This window comes from Bufo bufo, chromosome 2 (genome assembly GCF_905171765.1).
Source record: "Bufo bufo chromosome 2, aBufBuf1.1, whole genome shotgun sequence".
Classification (NCBI taxonomy): Eukaryota; Metazoa; Chordata; class Amphibia; order Anura; family Bufonidae; genus Bufo; species Bufo bufo.
The window spans coordinates 467,039,490-467,053,265 of NC_053390.1; the positions used below are offsets into that span (position 1 = coordinate 467,039,490).

The window sequence follows — 13,776 nt, forward strand, 5'->3', positions numbered from 1 at the left end:
AAAAGGGAATCAGAACCGGATACTATTGGTCGCCCACGTGGGTCGATTAGTGTCTTATGGATCTTGGGTAGTACATATAATACTGGGGTTACAGGATGAGCTACAATGAGATAGTTCATGAACTCAATGTCTATAACCCCTGCCATATAAGCATCATTAAGGCACCGTCGAATCATGGCACCTATTCGGAATTTCGGATCACCATCCAAAATTCCATAGACATCAGTATCCTCCAATTGTCGCAATATCTCGGCCACATATTTCTTGGAATCCATAACAACAACAGCACCACCCTTGTCCGCAGGCTTGAAGACAAGGGTCGTGTCGTTCTTGAGTTGTTTCAGGGCTTGTACCTCATCCCTAGTGAGGTTGGGATGTTTAAAGGTGAAATCATCATAACTAGATCTCAATCTCTCAATATCAAACCGTACAGCTTTGATAAATGCATCAACAGCAGGTTCACCCGTATCAGGAGTGAAGCCGCTCTTGGTATATAAATCAAAGCCACGTAAAGATAATTCACTAATTTTATCAGTGACCTTGTTGGTTTTACCCCTGAACCAGGCTTTTAATTTGATGGAGCGGAAGAATGCAAACAAATCATATTCAAGTTTCAACATGCATGGTGGGACAGAAAGAAAAACCCTTATTCAAAACACTCACTTGATTTGCTGTGAGTTCTTTGGAAGAAAGGTTAAAAACAGTAATTTCTTCTTGTTCATGGCTTTGTTGGACATGGCTCCTGTCTTGAAACTGCGTGGTTTGTCGCTTTCATCTGTAGCGTCGACCGCCACGTCTGGTTCTACGTTTCCTTTAGACTGTTTCTGTATCTTGTCGCCTAAAAAATCACTCTCTGATGAGACAGTTGGAATGCGTCTTCTTCTTTTGTTATTATCCCTGTAGTGCGATGCCGATGAATCACTATGCCAATTATATATTGAGCCCCTTTTATAATCATCAGAGTCCCGGTTCCATTTAATGCGTTTTCCTTCCTCCCCTTGAGTTTGGAACTTCAACAAATGTTCATTCAAAACGTTAGTATAGGTGTTGAATCAACTGACATATTTGCCTTTAATCTGTGTACAATGTCCGTGATATCACACGACAAAGTGCATAATTCATGCTGAAGATACTCGATGTTCATCAAAATCAAATCAAATGCATACTGATTGGGAAGGGTTTCAAATCTTTTGCAAAAAAGTTCATCGCCAGAAAACAAGTTAGGACGTAAATTGGACCGCATACCTCTTGGAATCCTGCGTTGACTTTGGTTGGCACAGTTGATCCAATAAGCAACAGTGTGTTTTGTGTGTAATTAGTATGGTTTTGCCATGGTTTGAGTTATATTTGCATAGGTGGGGGCGCTGTGTTACAGTTGGGCTTCGTCTGTGCTTTACCTCTTCCAAGATGGCGATTGTTGAGGAATCTTGAATACTGTGCATGCGCATGGTCGTTGTGACGCTGCTATATGACACTGAGATGATGCACCACCTGGAGCATGCGCACTGGAGGATCGGGGACGCCGTGCACAGCGGTCGATCCATAATGGGGTTGTGTAAGTTGCCTTGGCATGTGTCTTCACTTACGCCCACCATCATGTGTTCCGTTTTTTTTCCACACACAAATGCATTGTAATAACTGTTTTTAACCATTTAATGATGGGAGCATTTTTATAATACTTTATGCACACATGGATTTAGTACTAATCATGTATTAACATTTACCACATCGTTCTTTTTATATGGTATTATGTATTTATTACACATGTTTTTTGATAAATTGCAATATTTTGATGTATTCATTGCTACAAATGCCAGCATGGGTTAATAGCTGGTTCATTATGTAAACACTTTTGATGTGATGATGTCACTTCCTTTCACCATATATATGTTCACTTTTGATTGTTCACATTGCTTGAGAAAGGCTTCATTTTGGAGCCGAAACGTTGCGTCACCAATGGGTGAATAAAAATACCACTTTTTTACTGCAACTTTGGAGTGCTGCTCTATTCTTTCATTATACAATTTGGGTAAGCTTTTCCCTTTGAGCTAGCACCCGTTTCTCCCCTTTTTTTTGGTTGGTGCTGCCATATTTTTTATTTTTTATACATCCAGCTTTTGGGCTGAGCACAACCTTTGTCTCTTCATTTTTATTTTCTATTGAATTTTTTATTATTGCTTTTTGTATCATGTCGAGTTCCGACACGAATTCATCCAGCGTTGTCACCTACTCGCAGGAGGAGACTGAGCGTATCATGCGTGGGATTCAGGGAGATGCTACCTTCCTTAATATACCATCACTCAAAGAACTTAAGAGGAAACATGAATCTCTGGCCAGGAGATCCATTTTATTACGTCTGCACATGACTACCTTGGGGGAATATTTCAAGGAACGCAGAATTTCAAGAGGTATGCGGTCCAATTTACGTCCTAACTTGTTTTCTGGCGATTAACTTTTTTGCAAAAGATTTGAAACCCTTTCCAATCAATATGCATTTGATTTTAGTGTGAATTATGCACTTTGTCGTGTGATATCACGGACATTGTACACAGATTAAAGGCAAATATGTCAGTTCATGATTTCAAGACCTATACTAACGTTTTGAATGAACACTTGTTGAAGTTCCAAACTCAAGCGGAGGAAGGAAAACGCATTAAATGGAACCGGGACTCTGATGATTATAAAAGGGGCTCAATATATAATTGGTATAGTGATTCATCAGCATCGCACTACAGGGATAATAACAAAAGAAGAAGACGCATTCCAACTGTCTCACCAGAGAGTGATTTTTTTAGGCGACAAGATACAGAAACAGTCGAAAGGAAACGTAGAACCAGACGTGGCGGTCGACGCTACAGACGAAAGCGACAAACCATGCAGTTTCAAGACACGAGGCATGTCCAACAAAGCCATGAACAAGAAGAAATGACTGTTCTTCCAAAGAACTCACAGCAAATCAAGTGAGTGTTTTGAATAAGGGTTTTTCTTTCTGTCCCACCATGCATGTTGATTGGTTGAAACTTGAATATGATTTGTTTGCATTCTTCCGCTCCATCAAATTAAAAAACTGGTTCAGGGGTAAAACCAACAAGGTCACTGATAAAATTAGTGAATTATCTTTACGTGACTTTGATTTATATACCAAGAGCGGCTTCACTCCTGATACGGGTGAACCTGCTGTTGATGCATTTATCAAAGCTGTACAGTTTGATATTGAGAGATTGAGATCTAGTTATGATGATTCCACCTTTAAACATCCCAACCTCACTAGGGATGAGGTACAAGCCCTGAAACAACTCAAGAACGACACCACCCTTGTCTTCAAGCCTGCGGACAAGGGTGGTGCTGTTGTTGTTATGGATTCCAAGAAATATGTGGCCGAGATATTGCGACAATTGGAGGATACAGATGTCTATGGAATCTTGGATGGTGATCCGAAATTCCGAATAGGCACCATGATTCGACGGTGCCTCAATGATGCTTATATGGCAGGGGTTATAGACATTGATCTCATGAACTATCTCATTGTAGCTCATCCTGTAACCCCAGTATTATATGTACTACCCAAGATCCATAAGACACTAATCGACCCACCTGGGCGACCAATAGTATCCGGTTCTGATTCCATTTTCAGTCATCCGGCCACATTTCTTGATAGAATATTAGGAGGTTTTGCTATTGGTGGTACCTCTTATATTCGTGATACCAGTGATTTTCTTGTTAGATTGAGTCAAGTGGATATTTCTGATTTTCAGAATGTAATTCTAGCATCATTTGATGTTGTTTCTTTGTATACCTCATTTGAACATTGTATGGGGATTGATGTGGTTAGGAGAATGTTGTCCACCTCCACACTGACTGATGTGGCTGTGGACTTCATTCTGAGTTTGCTTACTATTTTATTGGAACACAATTATTTCTTGTTTCAAGATACTTTTTAAATCCAAAAGCGGGGTGTGGCTATGGGGTCTAATATGGCCCCCACTTACGCTAATATATACATGCGTGTGTTTGAGGAGGACGTCATCTATCTATCTAGCCACTTCAGGTATATACTGAGGTGGTGGAGATGCATAGATGACGTCTTCCTCATTTGGACAGGTAGTCAGGATCAACTCATGGATTTCCATAGGTTTCTTAATGGTATCTATACATCGTTGCAATTTACACTGGTATATTCTACCAGTGAAATGCATTTTTTGGACACTAAGGTGTCAATTGTAGATGGAATTTTCCACACACAGTTGTACACCAAACCTACAGATAAGAACACTGCACTTCTGTATAGTAGCTGTCACCCTAGGAAAATGGTACGCTCTCTTCCATATTCACAGATGCTTCGCATCAAGAGAATGGTCTCTGATGATGCGGAATCTGGACAAACTATGGATAACATGATACGGAAATTCCGAAATAGTGGATATCCATATCGTAGTGCGGTGATGGAATTGGACAGGAAGAAAATCCTTTCCAATCCAATAGTGAAATGTACAACATCCAGAATCCCCTTTGTATCCACCTATACAGAGGTGATCAATGATATTAGTCACATTATCAGACGACATTGGCCCACTTTGGCTGGGTCCATTAAGGATGTACCGGAATTCAACAGTCCACCATTGTTCTCCTACAGGAGATCCATGAGTTTGAGGGATCAGCTGGTTAGGGCTGTTGTTGGAACTAAAAAAGCATTGAGACAGTCTACTTTGACACGGCCTGGATTGGGATGTTTTCCATGTCTAGGTTGTGTCAATTGTAGATATATGTGAAAATCTACTGCATCCATCCATCCATCCATCCATCCATCCACAGGTGTGAATTATCCTATCCGCTTCCATTTGACATGCATCTCAGATCATGTGATATATGTATTATCTTGTCTGTGTAATATCTTATATGTCGGGGAAACTTCTACGGATTTTAAATCAAGAATGAATAACCATCAAGTATTCGACAAAAAAGAGTGGATTTGCCTGTTTCTAAACATTTTGCAGATTTTAATCATAAAGAAAGAGATCTCAAATGCTGGCTTATTGATTATTTACCAATGCCTAGGAGGGGGGGCAATAGGGTTTCATTATTAAAGAAAAAATAAATATGGTGGATATATACCCTTAATTCTTTAAGACCTCATGGCCTTAATGCAGACTTCAATTTAGGATAGGTATTTAGAAGGTAGCTTTCCCGGTCCAACTGTATGTCCGTTTATGTCTGTATCCTAGAGTTAGGTTGTAATGTAATTATTGTGTTACAATATATGAAGGATATATGTATAATAATTATTTTTCTCTCTTTTTCTCTTTTTTACATTTCTATATATAGATTGTGGTGAATGACCAGGGACTACGTGATTGATGGACGATGTGATGCACAATCAACGCAACTTCAACCCCAGATTTGTTTACGAGGCGTTTTTTTTGTCATGCGTTTTTTATCTGCAATGATATGGTTGTTTAGATTCCTTAAGTATGAGTGTGAATATACAAGGAGATCCCTCATAATGTTGCGGGATCAGCAGGGTTAACACTGTGTGAAATTGCTGGTGGCTCGGCTCTTTCAACACATGGTTCCCTGTACATGATCCAACAATTGCTACCTCACAGTGACTTTGGTTGGCACAGTTGATCCTATAAGCAACAGTGTGTTTTGTGTGTAATTAGTATGGTTTTGCCATGGTTTGAGTTATATTTGCATAGGTGGGGGCGCTGTGTTACAGTTGGGCTTCGCCTGTGCTTTACCTCTTCCAAGATGGCGATTGTTGAGGAATCTTGAATACTGCGCATGCGCATGGTCGTTATGACGCTGCTATATGACACTGAGATGATGCGCCGCCTGGAGCATGCGCACTGGAGGATCGGGGACGCCGTGCACAGCGGTCGATCCATAATGGGGTTGTGTAAGTTGCCTTGGCATGTGTCTTCACTTACGCCCACCATCATGTGTTCCATTTTTTTTCCACACACAAATAAATTGGAATAATTGTTTTTAACCATTTAATGATGGAAGCATTTTTATAATACTTTATGCACACATGGATTTTGTACTAATCATGTATTAACATTTACCACATTGTTCTTTTTATATGGTATTATGTATTTATTACACATGTTTTTTTGATAAATTGCAAAATTTTGATGTATTCATTGCTACACATGCCAGCATGGGTTAATGGCTGGTTCATTATGTAAACACTTTTGATGTGATGATGTCACTTCCTTTCACCATACAGGGAGTGCAGAATTATTAGGCAAGTTGTATTTTTGAGGATTAATTTTATTATTGAACAACAACCATGTTCTCAATGAACCCAAAAAACTCATTAATATCAAAGCTGAATATTTTTGGAAGTAGTTTTTAGTTTGTTTTTAGTTTTAGCTATTTTAGGGGGATATCTGTGTATGCAGGTGACTATTACTGTGCATAATTATTAGGCAACTTAACAAAAAACAAATATATACCCATTTCAATTATTTATTTTTACCAGTGAAACCAATATAACATCTCAACATTCACAAATATACATTTCTGACATTCAAAAACAAAACAAAAACAAATCAGTGACCAATATAGCCACCTTTCTTTGCAAGGACACTCAAAAGCCTGCCATCCATGGATTCTGTCAGTGTTTTGATCTGTTCACCATCAACATTGCGTGCAGCAGCAACCACAGCCTCCCAGACACTGTTCAGAGAGGTGTACTGTTTTCCCTCCTTGTAAATCTCACATTTGATGATGGACCACAGGTTCTCAATGGGGTTCAGATCAGGTGAACAAGGAGGCCATGTCATTAGATTTTCTTCTTTTATACCCTTTCTTGCCAGCCACGCTGTGGAGTACTTGGACGCGTGTGATGGAGCATTGTCCTGCATGAAAATCATGTTTTTCTTGAAGGATGCAGACTTCTTCCTGTACCACTGCTTGAAGAAGGTGTCTTCCAGAAACTGGCAGTAGGACTGGGAGTTGAGCTTGACTCCATCCTCAACCCAAAAAGGCCCCACAAGCTCATCTTTGATGATACCAGCCCAAACCAGTACTCCACCTCCACCTTGCTGGCGTCTGAGTCGGACTGGAGCTCTCTGCCCTTTACCAATCCAGCCACGGGCCCATCCATCTGGCCCATCAAGACTCACTCTCATTTCATCAGTCCATAAAACCTTAGAAAAATCAGTCTTGAGATATTTCTTGGCCCAGTCTTGACGTTTCAGCTTGTGTGTCTTGTTCAGTGGTGGTCGTCTTTCAGCCTTTCTTACCTTGGCCATGTCTCTGAGTATTGCACACCTTGTGCTTTTGGGCACTCCAGTGATGTTGCAGCTCTGAAATATGGCCAAACTGGTGGCAAGTGGCATCTTGGCAGCTGCACGCTTGACTTTTCTCAGTTCATGGGCAGTTATTTTGCGCCTTGGTTTTTCCACACGCTTCTTGCGACCCTGTTGACTATTTTGAATGAAACGCTTGATTGTTCGATGATCACGCTTCAGAAGCTTTGCAATTTTAAGAGTGCTGCATCCCTCTGCAAGATATCTCACTATTTTTGACTTTTCTGAGCCTGTCAAGTCCTTCTTTTGACCCATTTTGCCAAAGGAAAGGAAGTTGCCTAATAATTATGCACACCTAATATAGGGTGTTGATGTCATTAGACCACACCCCTTCTCATTACAGAGATGCACATCACCTAATATGCTTAATTGGTAGTAGGCTTTCGAGCCTATACAGCTTGGAGTAAGACAACATGCATAAAGAGGATGATGTGGTCAAAATACTCATTTGCCTAATAATTCTGCACTCCCTGTATATATGTTCACTTATAAATGTTCACATTGATTGAGAAAGGCTTAATGTTGGAGCCGAAACGTTGCGTCACCAATGGGTGAATAAAAATACCACTTTTTTACTGCAACTTTGGAGTGCTGCTCTATTTTTTCATTATACAATTTGGGTAAGCTTTTCCCTTTGAGCTAGCACCCATTTCTCCCCTTTTTTTGGTTGGTGCTGCTATATTTTTATTATATATATATATATATATATATATCTCCTAGTTAGAGAATGCAGGAATTGCGTATCAGGCATCTGACAGATGGATCCTATTCACTATATTGGGGACTGCTGGGTTTCCAGCATAATGCCATATTCTTCCCAGGAACCCGGTGGACCCCATTATAGTGGATGGGATCTGTCAGGCGCCGGCATATGCTGAATACGGCAATTTCGGTATTCTGGTCCTATGCTGAAACAGAATACCTTAATTTGAAATGGAGATGTGAGGGTTGCCTAAAACATAGCTGTTCAAATTAAAGTGCCCATACACCTGATAGTTCTCTCCTGACCTCCTTATACACATACATGCTCTGTTTGGCGTGTGCCAGGGGTGTGCGTACTTTCATTGTGCAGAGAAGAGAAAGCCGCTGCTAGACACTTTTGGCAGTGGCTTATCTACTGGGAAAACCAAAACATTAGGGCAGAAAAAAAATTGAAATTCACACTCTCCTTCTCTCCTCTGACATCACCTGTCAGGTGAAAGACAGGAGCTCCTGATACACGTTTGTGAGCCAATCCCCATGAAGTCGTCAATGTTACACTAATGTATATGGGGGGCTTTAGACATTCCTTTTAATTAAAAGGGCACTTTCTCTTTATTCTGTGATCCAGCTAACCTGTATATATAAAAAATACATATGAAAGCAATTAAAGAATGCATGATATACAGTGAGGAACAGAAGTATTTGAACACCCTGCGATTTTGCAAGTTATCCCGCTTAGAAATCATGGAGGGGTCTGAAATTCACATTGTAGGTGCATTCCCACAGAATAAAAAATAAATAAATCAGGAAATCACATTGTATGATTTTTAAAGAATGTATTTGTCTTGCACTGCTGAACATAAGTATTTGAACACCTGAGAAACAGAAAGAAATCTGGCTCTCAAAGACCTGTTACTGTGCCTTTAAAAAGTCCACTTCTACTCCACTCATTAATCTAACTTAGTAGCATCTGTCTGAGCTCTTTAAAGACCCCTGTCCACCCCACAGTCAGTCAGACGCCAACTACTACCATAGGCAAGACCAAAGAGCTGCTAAAAGACATCAGAGAAAAAATTGCGGACCTCCACAAGGCTGGAAAGGGCTACGGGGCAATTGCCAAGCAGCTTGGTGAAAATAGATCAACTGTTAGAGCAATTGTCAGAAAATGGAAGAGGCTAAAGACGACTGTCAGTCTCCCTCAGTCTGGGGCTCCATGCAAGATCTCACCTCGTGGGGTATCACTGATGATAAAAAAGGTGAGGAATCAGCCCAGAACTACAAGGGAAGAGCTGGTCAATGATATGAAGAGAGCTGGGATCACAGTTTCAAAGGTCACTGTTGGTAGAACACTACGCCGTCATGGTTTCAAATCATGCATTGCACGGAAGGTTCCCCTGCTCAAATCTTCACATGTCCAGGCCCGTCTGAAGTTTGCCAATGACTATCTGGATGATCCAGAGGAGGCATGGGAGAAAGTCATGTGGTCAGATGAGACCAAAGTAGAACTTTTTGGTCTAAACTTCATTCGTCGTGTTTGGAGGAAAAAGAAGGATGAGTAGCATCCCAAGAACACCATCCCTACTGTGAAGCATGGGGGTGGTAGTATCATGCTTTGGGGGTGTTTTTTTTGCAAAGGGGACAGGACGACTGCACTGTATTAAGGAGAGGATGAATGGGGCCATTTATTGTGAGATTTTAAGCAACAACCTTCTTCCCTCAGTCAGAGCATTGAAGATGCGTCTTGGCTGGGTCTTCCAACATGACAACGACCCGAAGCACATAGCCAAGATAACCAAGGAGTGGCTCCGTAAGAAGCATATCAAGGTTCTGGAGTGGCCTAGCCAGTCTCCAGACCTAAATACAATAGAACATCTTTGGAGCTGAAACTTTGTGTTGCTCTGCGACAACCCCGAAACCTGACAGATCTAGAGGAGATCTGTGTGGAGGAGTGGGCCAAAATCCCTGTTACAGTGTGTGCAAACCTGGTCAAGAACTACAGGAAACGTTTGACCTCTGTAATTGCAAACAAAGGCTTCTGTACCAAATATTAACACTGATTTTCTCAGGTGTTCAAATACTTATGTTCAGAAGTGCAAGACGCATACATTCTTTAAAAATCATACAATGTGATTTCCTGATTTTTATTTTTATTTATTCTGTCTCTGAGTGGGAATGCACCTACAATGTGAATTTCAGACCCCTCCATGATTTCTAAGTGGGAGAACTTGCAAAATCGCAGGGTGTTCAAATACTTCTGTTCCTCACTGTATGCTACACAATAAGAATGCCTAATATGGCATGATTTACATGGATATTTTAGAGGACTTAATTTTAATAGGCAGAATGCACATTATGGTCAGACTTCCATAAAGGCAAGGTTTGATTATCTGTCACATAACTATGTTCCTTAGTGACTTGGTTCCCCATTATTTGAAGCCATCCCTATGCAGCCATAGTATCACAGCAGAACCTTCAGGACTTTAAAGCAGTTGTCTTGTCCAGGTTCATGAAGAGAAACATGTTTAAAATCCTAATAAACTAACTCCCCCATATTATTTTCACAGAATTCCTCCAGTTGGTTGGATCACATTGCTGAGATTTAAACAGCTGGCTCAATAACAACCTTTAGATTCTGCAAGGTTCCTTGCCAAATAAGGAAGAGAATTTGCTATTCTGCTGTCAAGTAGGCATAAACTAAGTAATGTGGCATATAACCAAACAAAAGAATAGACACTCCACAGATAATACTTGTGGAACAGGATTTACTCCCTAAAGGTGTTAAAACACAAAGTCAAGGTTTTAGACCATTTGCAATGCTGTGCTATTCAAAAGTCAGGATGCATTGCCTACAAGAAGAGAGAAGAATAGAGGAATTTATTCAATTCTGTATGCCGGTGTATAAAGTTGCATATGTTTCATATTTTTATACAGTTTTTCCAGCACTCTTGCCACTTGTGAAAAGTGGGTTGGAATGTGGGTGAGGTTTACGAGGTGAGTAGGTATACGCCAGATATATCAAATGTGACTTAAAAAAAAAAAAAAAGGACGCAATCTCAACTCCAGCAGAGGGTTGGCATAAAAACTGTTATTTTTAAAGATGCACCAAATTTATCAAAATTCGCAAAAATAATGGCACAAAGACTTAAGAAGTCACCTCATAATAAATTTCCCCCAATGTGTTTTCAAACTACCTTTGCAAGAGATAGTACAACATTAATTTTATTATATTCATTTTCATTGAAGTTTCATTGAAACTTGGTGATTAAGAGCTAGTGCCACATTTGTGTCGTGCGTAAGAATAAAAACATATCTTAGGCTGTGTTTACATCACATTTAACATATATTTTGGTGGGAAAAGATGCAAAAGCGTGTACTCTGCTTTTCCATTCTGCAAAGTCCAAGAAAATTCTTTGAAATAGATTTTTTTTTTTACAATAGACCCCCTATGGCGACAGATTCTACTGTAAGGCATCTGTCAGAGACATCTATTTAACGTATACGTCAATGTACTATTTTTGATAGATCAGGAACTCATCCACTTGATAGACATGTTTTATTTCTTTTGCTGCTGACTGGTACTATTTATATAAAGTTTTGGAAAGCACAGTTACTATAAAAAAGGCATATATAACATACTTTTGGTATATGGCTAAACAATAAAAGGTTATGGGAATGTTGAAGTAGATGTTAAGCAATTGCTTGTTTGATTCCTTAGTTATGAAAAAAGTATAGAGCCTTTTCACTATTATTTTTATATTTTTTTAATCTCTCCTATCAATTATGCTCTAGAAACAGCAGTTCAATGTTATAATTGTACTGCATACAATGCACATCTTTCAGGCTGTGTTCAAGACTATTTAACTGCTCAGTGTGCCAAATGAACATGGCCAATCTGAACACATCTGTCTGCTCAGAACAAGAAGAGGTTGAATAGAAACAGTCTCATCCTCATCAAGTATGGAAAGAAGAGTACAGCTAGTAAGATTTCTGATAATGACCCATCTACTAGTAGTGTGTGCAGTTTTTTGCTAATGGTAAACTACTATAAGATGTTAAAGGAATCGTAAAGGATAAAAGTCAAATAAAAGGGCACTAGATAAATAGTGAGCTTTACATATATAGTTTCTACCCGGACCAGATACATAGATTTCTAGAGACTATCACATTTAAAATGTTATGCTGCCTTGTGCCCTTCATCCACAAGATCAGAGATAGGATTTAAGATCAGTTTGTAACATATGGTTGTTTTTGTGTCAGATTTAGGTCTGGCTTTGCTTTGTGTTCCTGCACCAAATGTATGAACTGGTGTATCTTAATAATATATGTGGCTTAAGTTTAATGTGGTTTATACCTTTTAGATGTAAAAGTACACCATGTAGTTGCCTTTTTTTTTTTTTTGCAACTTTTGCAAAAGTCGCACATAGTAAATGAGCCATAATCCAGGTCTAATCGCAGTTTAGGCTCTTAAACAGACCACTGCAAAAAGTGGTGAAGATCACTAAATATCGCAAATTCAACCAAATGTTGCAGTTGCCATAACTTGCAATTTTTTAGACTACAAAACTGACATATCTGATTTGATAAACGTCCCCCATAGTTTATAAGGCTGAGAAAAGACCTCTGTCCATCTAGTTCAGCCTGTTATCATGCAGAGGAAGGCAAAAACAAACTTGCACGAGGTAGAAGCCAATTTTTACTCATTTTAGGGGAAAAAATTCCTTCCTGACTCCAATCAGGCATCAGAATAAGTCCCTGGATCAACAACCCCTCTGTAGTAACTATGTAATATTATAAACATGTAATATATATATACTATATAAACATATAATATTATTACACTCCAGAAATACATCCAAGCCCCTCTTGAACTCTTTTAGGGACCTCCTCAGGCAGAGAGTTCCATAGTCTCACTGCTCACTGTGTTAGTTACTAAGCAGAGATCGTCTGCACCTCCTGTTAAAGCCTAAATCTAGATTAATAGAGGAATAATAGAAAAAAAACTCCAATGTTTCAGTCATAGCATCTATATATCATATATTAGTAGCTTACAGCACATCTATTGCTACTTTATTTGAACCATATTTACTAAATCCTATTGACCAATTTCCTTTATCTGTGATGCAAGTGCCTATATGATTGTCTTTCTTTTAGAATATATACCTGTTTACACTTGTCCTCTGCTGCTTTTTTATCTGCTTCAGCTTGCTCGGCCCTGTCTATAGCATTCTCCTTATCCAGCTTCAGCATCTGCATCTTCTTCTTAATTGCCTCCATCCTGGCTGAAGTGTGTAGTCTGGCTGCAGAGAGGAGAGGAGCAGGACCTTGCGCAGAAGACTGTTTGAACTGAGCAGAGTACAACTAGAGGAGGATAATCTAGAAGCAGCTCTGAACTCACAAAGAACATCATTGGATGCTTTACTCCCCTGAGACACTACAAGTCTTTCACTTACATCCTTTTTAAGGAGAGACTTGGACTCCTTTCAACTTCGAAATCCACAGCCCTAAACCAGTCACCTTATTTGGGATTGATTTTGCTGTAAAGGAGAAAAGAAAAGATTTGGTTTCCATTTTTAACTTTCTGACAACAGCAAGTGTGCTGACAAATGAACACATGCCACAGATAAGGCTTATTAGCATATCTGGGTATACTTGGCCAGTGTGATCAGCTGCCCTTTCAAAGAGAAGTGGCGTATGTCATCAAGTCAGTAGAATAAAAGCTAACAGTAATAACTCTGCCATGATAATGCCCTTTTAATTA

The 13,776-nt window shown here is 39.5% G+C and overlaps 1 protein-coding gene across 2 annotated transcripts in view; it reads right to left on the reverse strand.

The window, feature by feature from the left end:
• TPM4 (tropomyosin 4) overlaps positions 1 to 13,428 on the reverse strand; it is a 130,537-nt gene extending 117,109 nt beyond the window's left edge. Inside the window, exon 1 of one of the 2 annotated variants that reach the window (XM_040417674.1) lies at positions 13,179 to 13,428. In XM_040417674.1, coding sequence (XP_040273608.1) covers positions 13,179 to 13,292 — 114 coding nt within the window. In that variant the 5' untranslated portion in view covers positions 13,293 to 13,428. The remainder of the gene's footprint in view (positions 1 to 13,178) is intronic. The other variant, XM_040417673.1, reaches the window with a different exon arrangement.
• Positions 13,429 to 13,776: the final 348 nt, after the last annotated feature.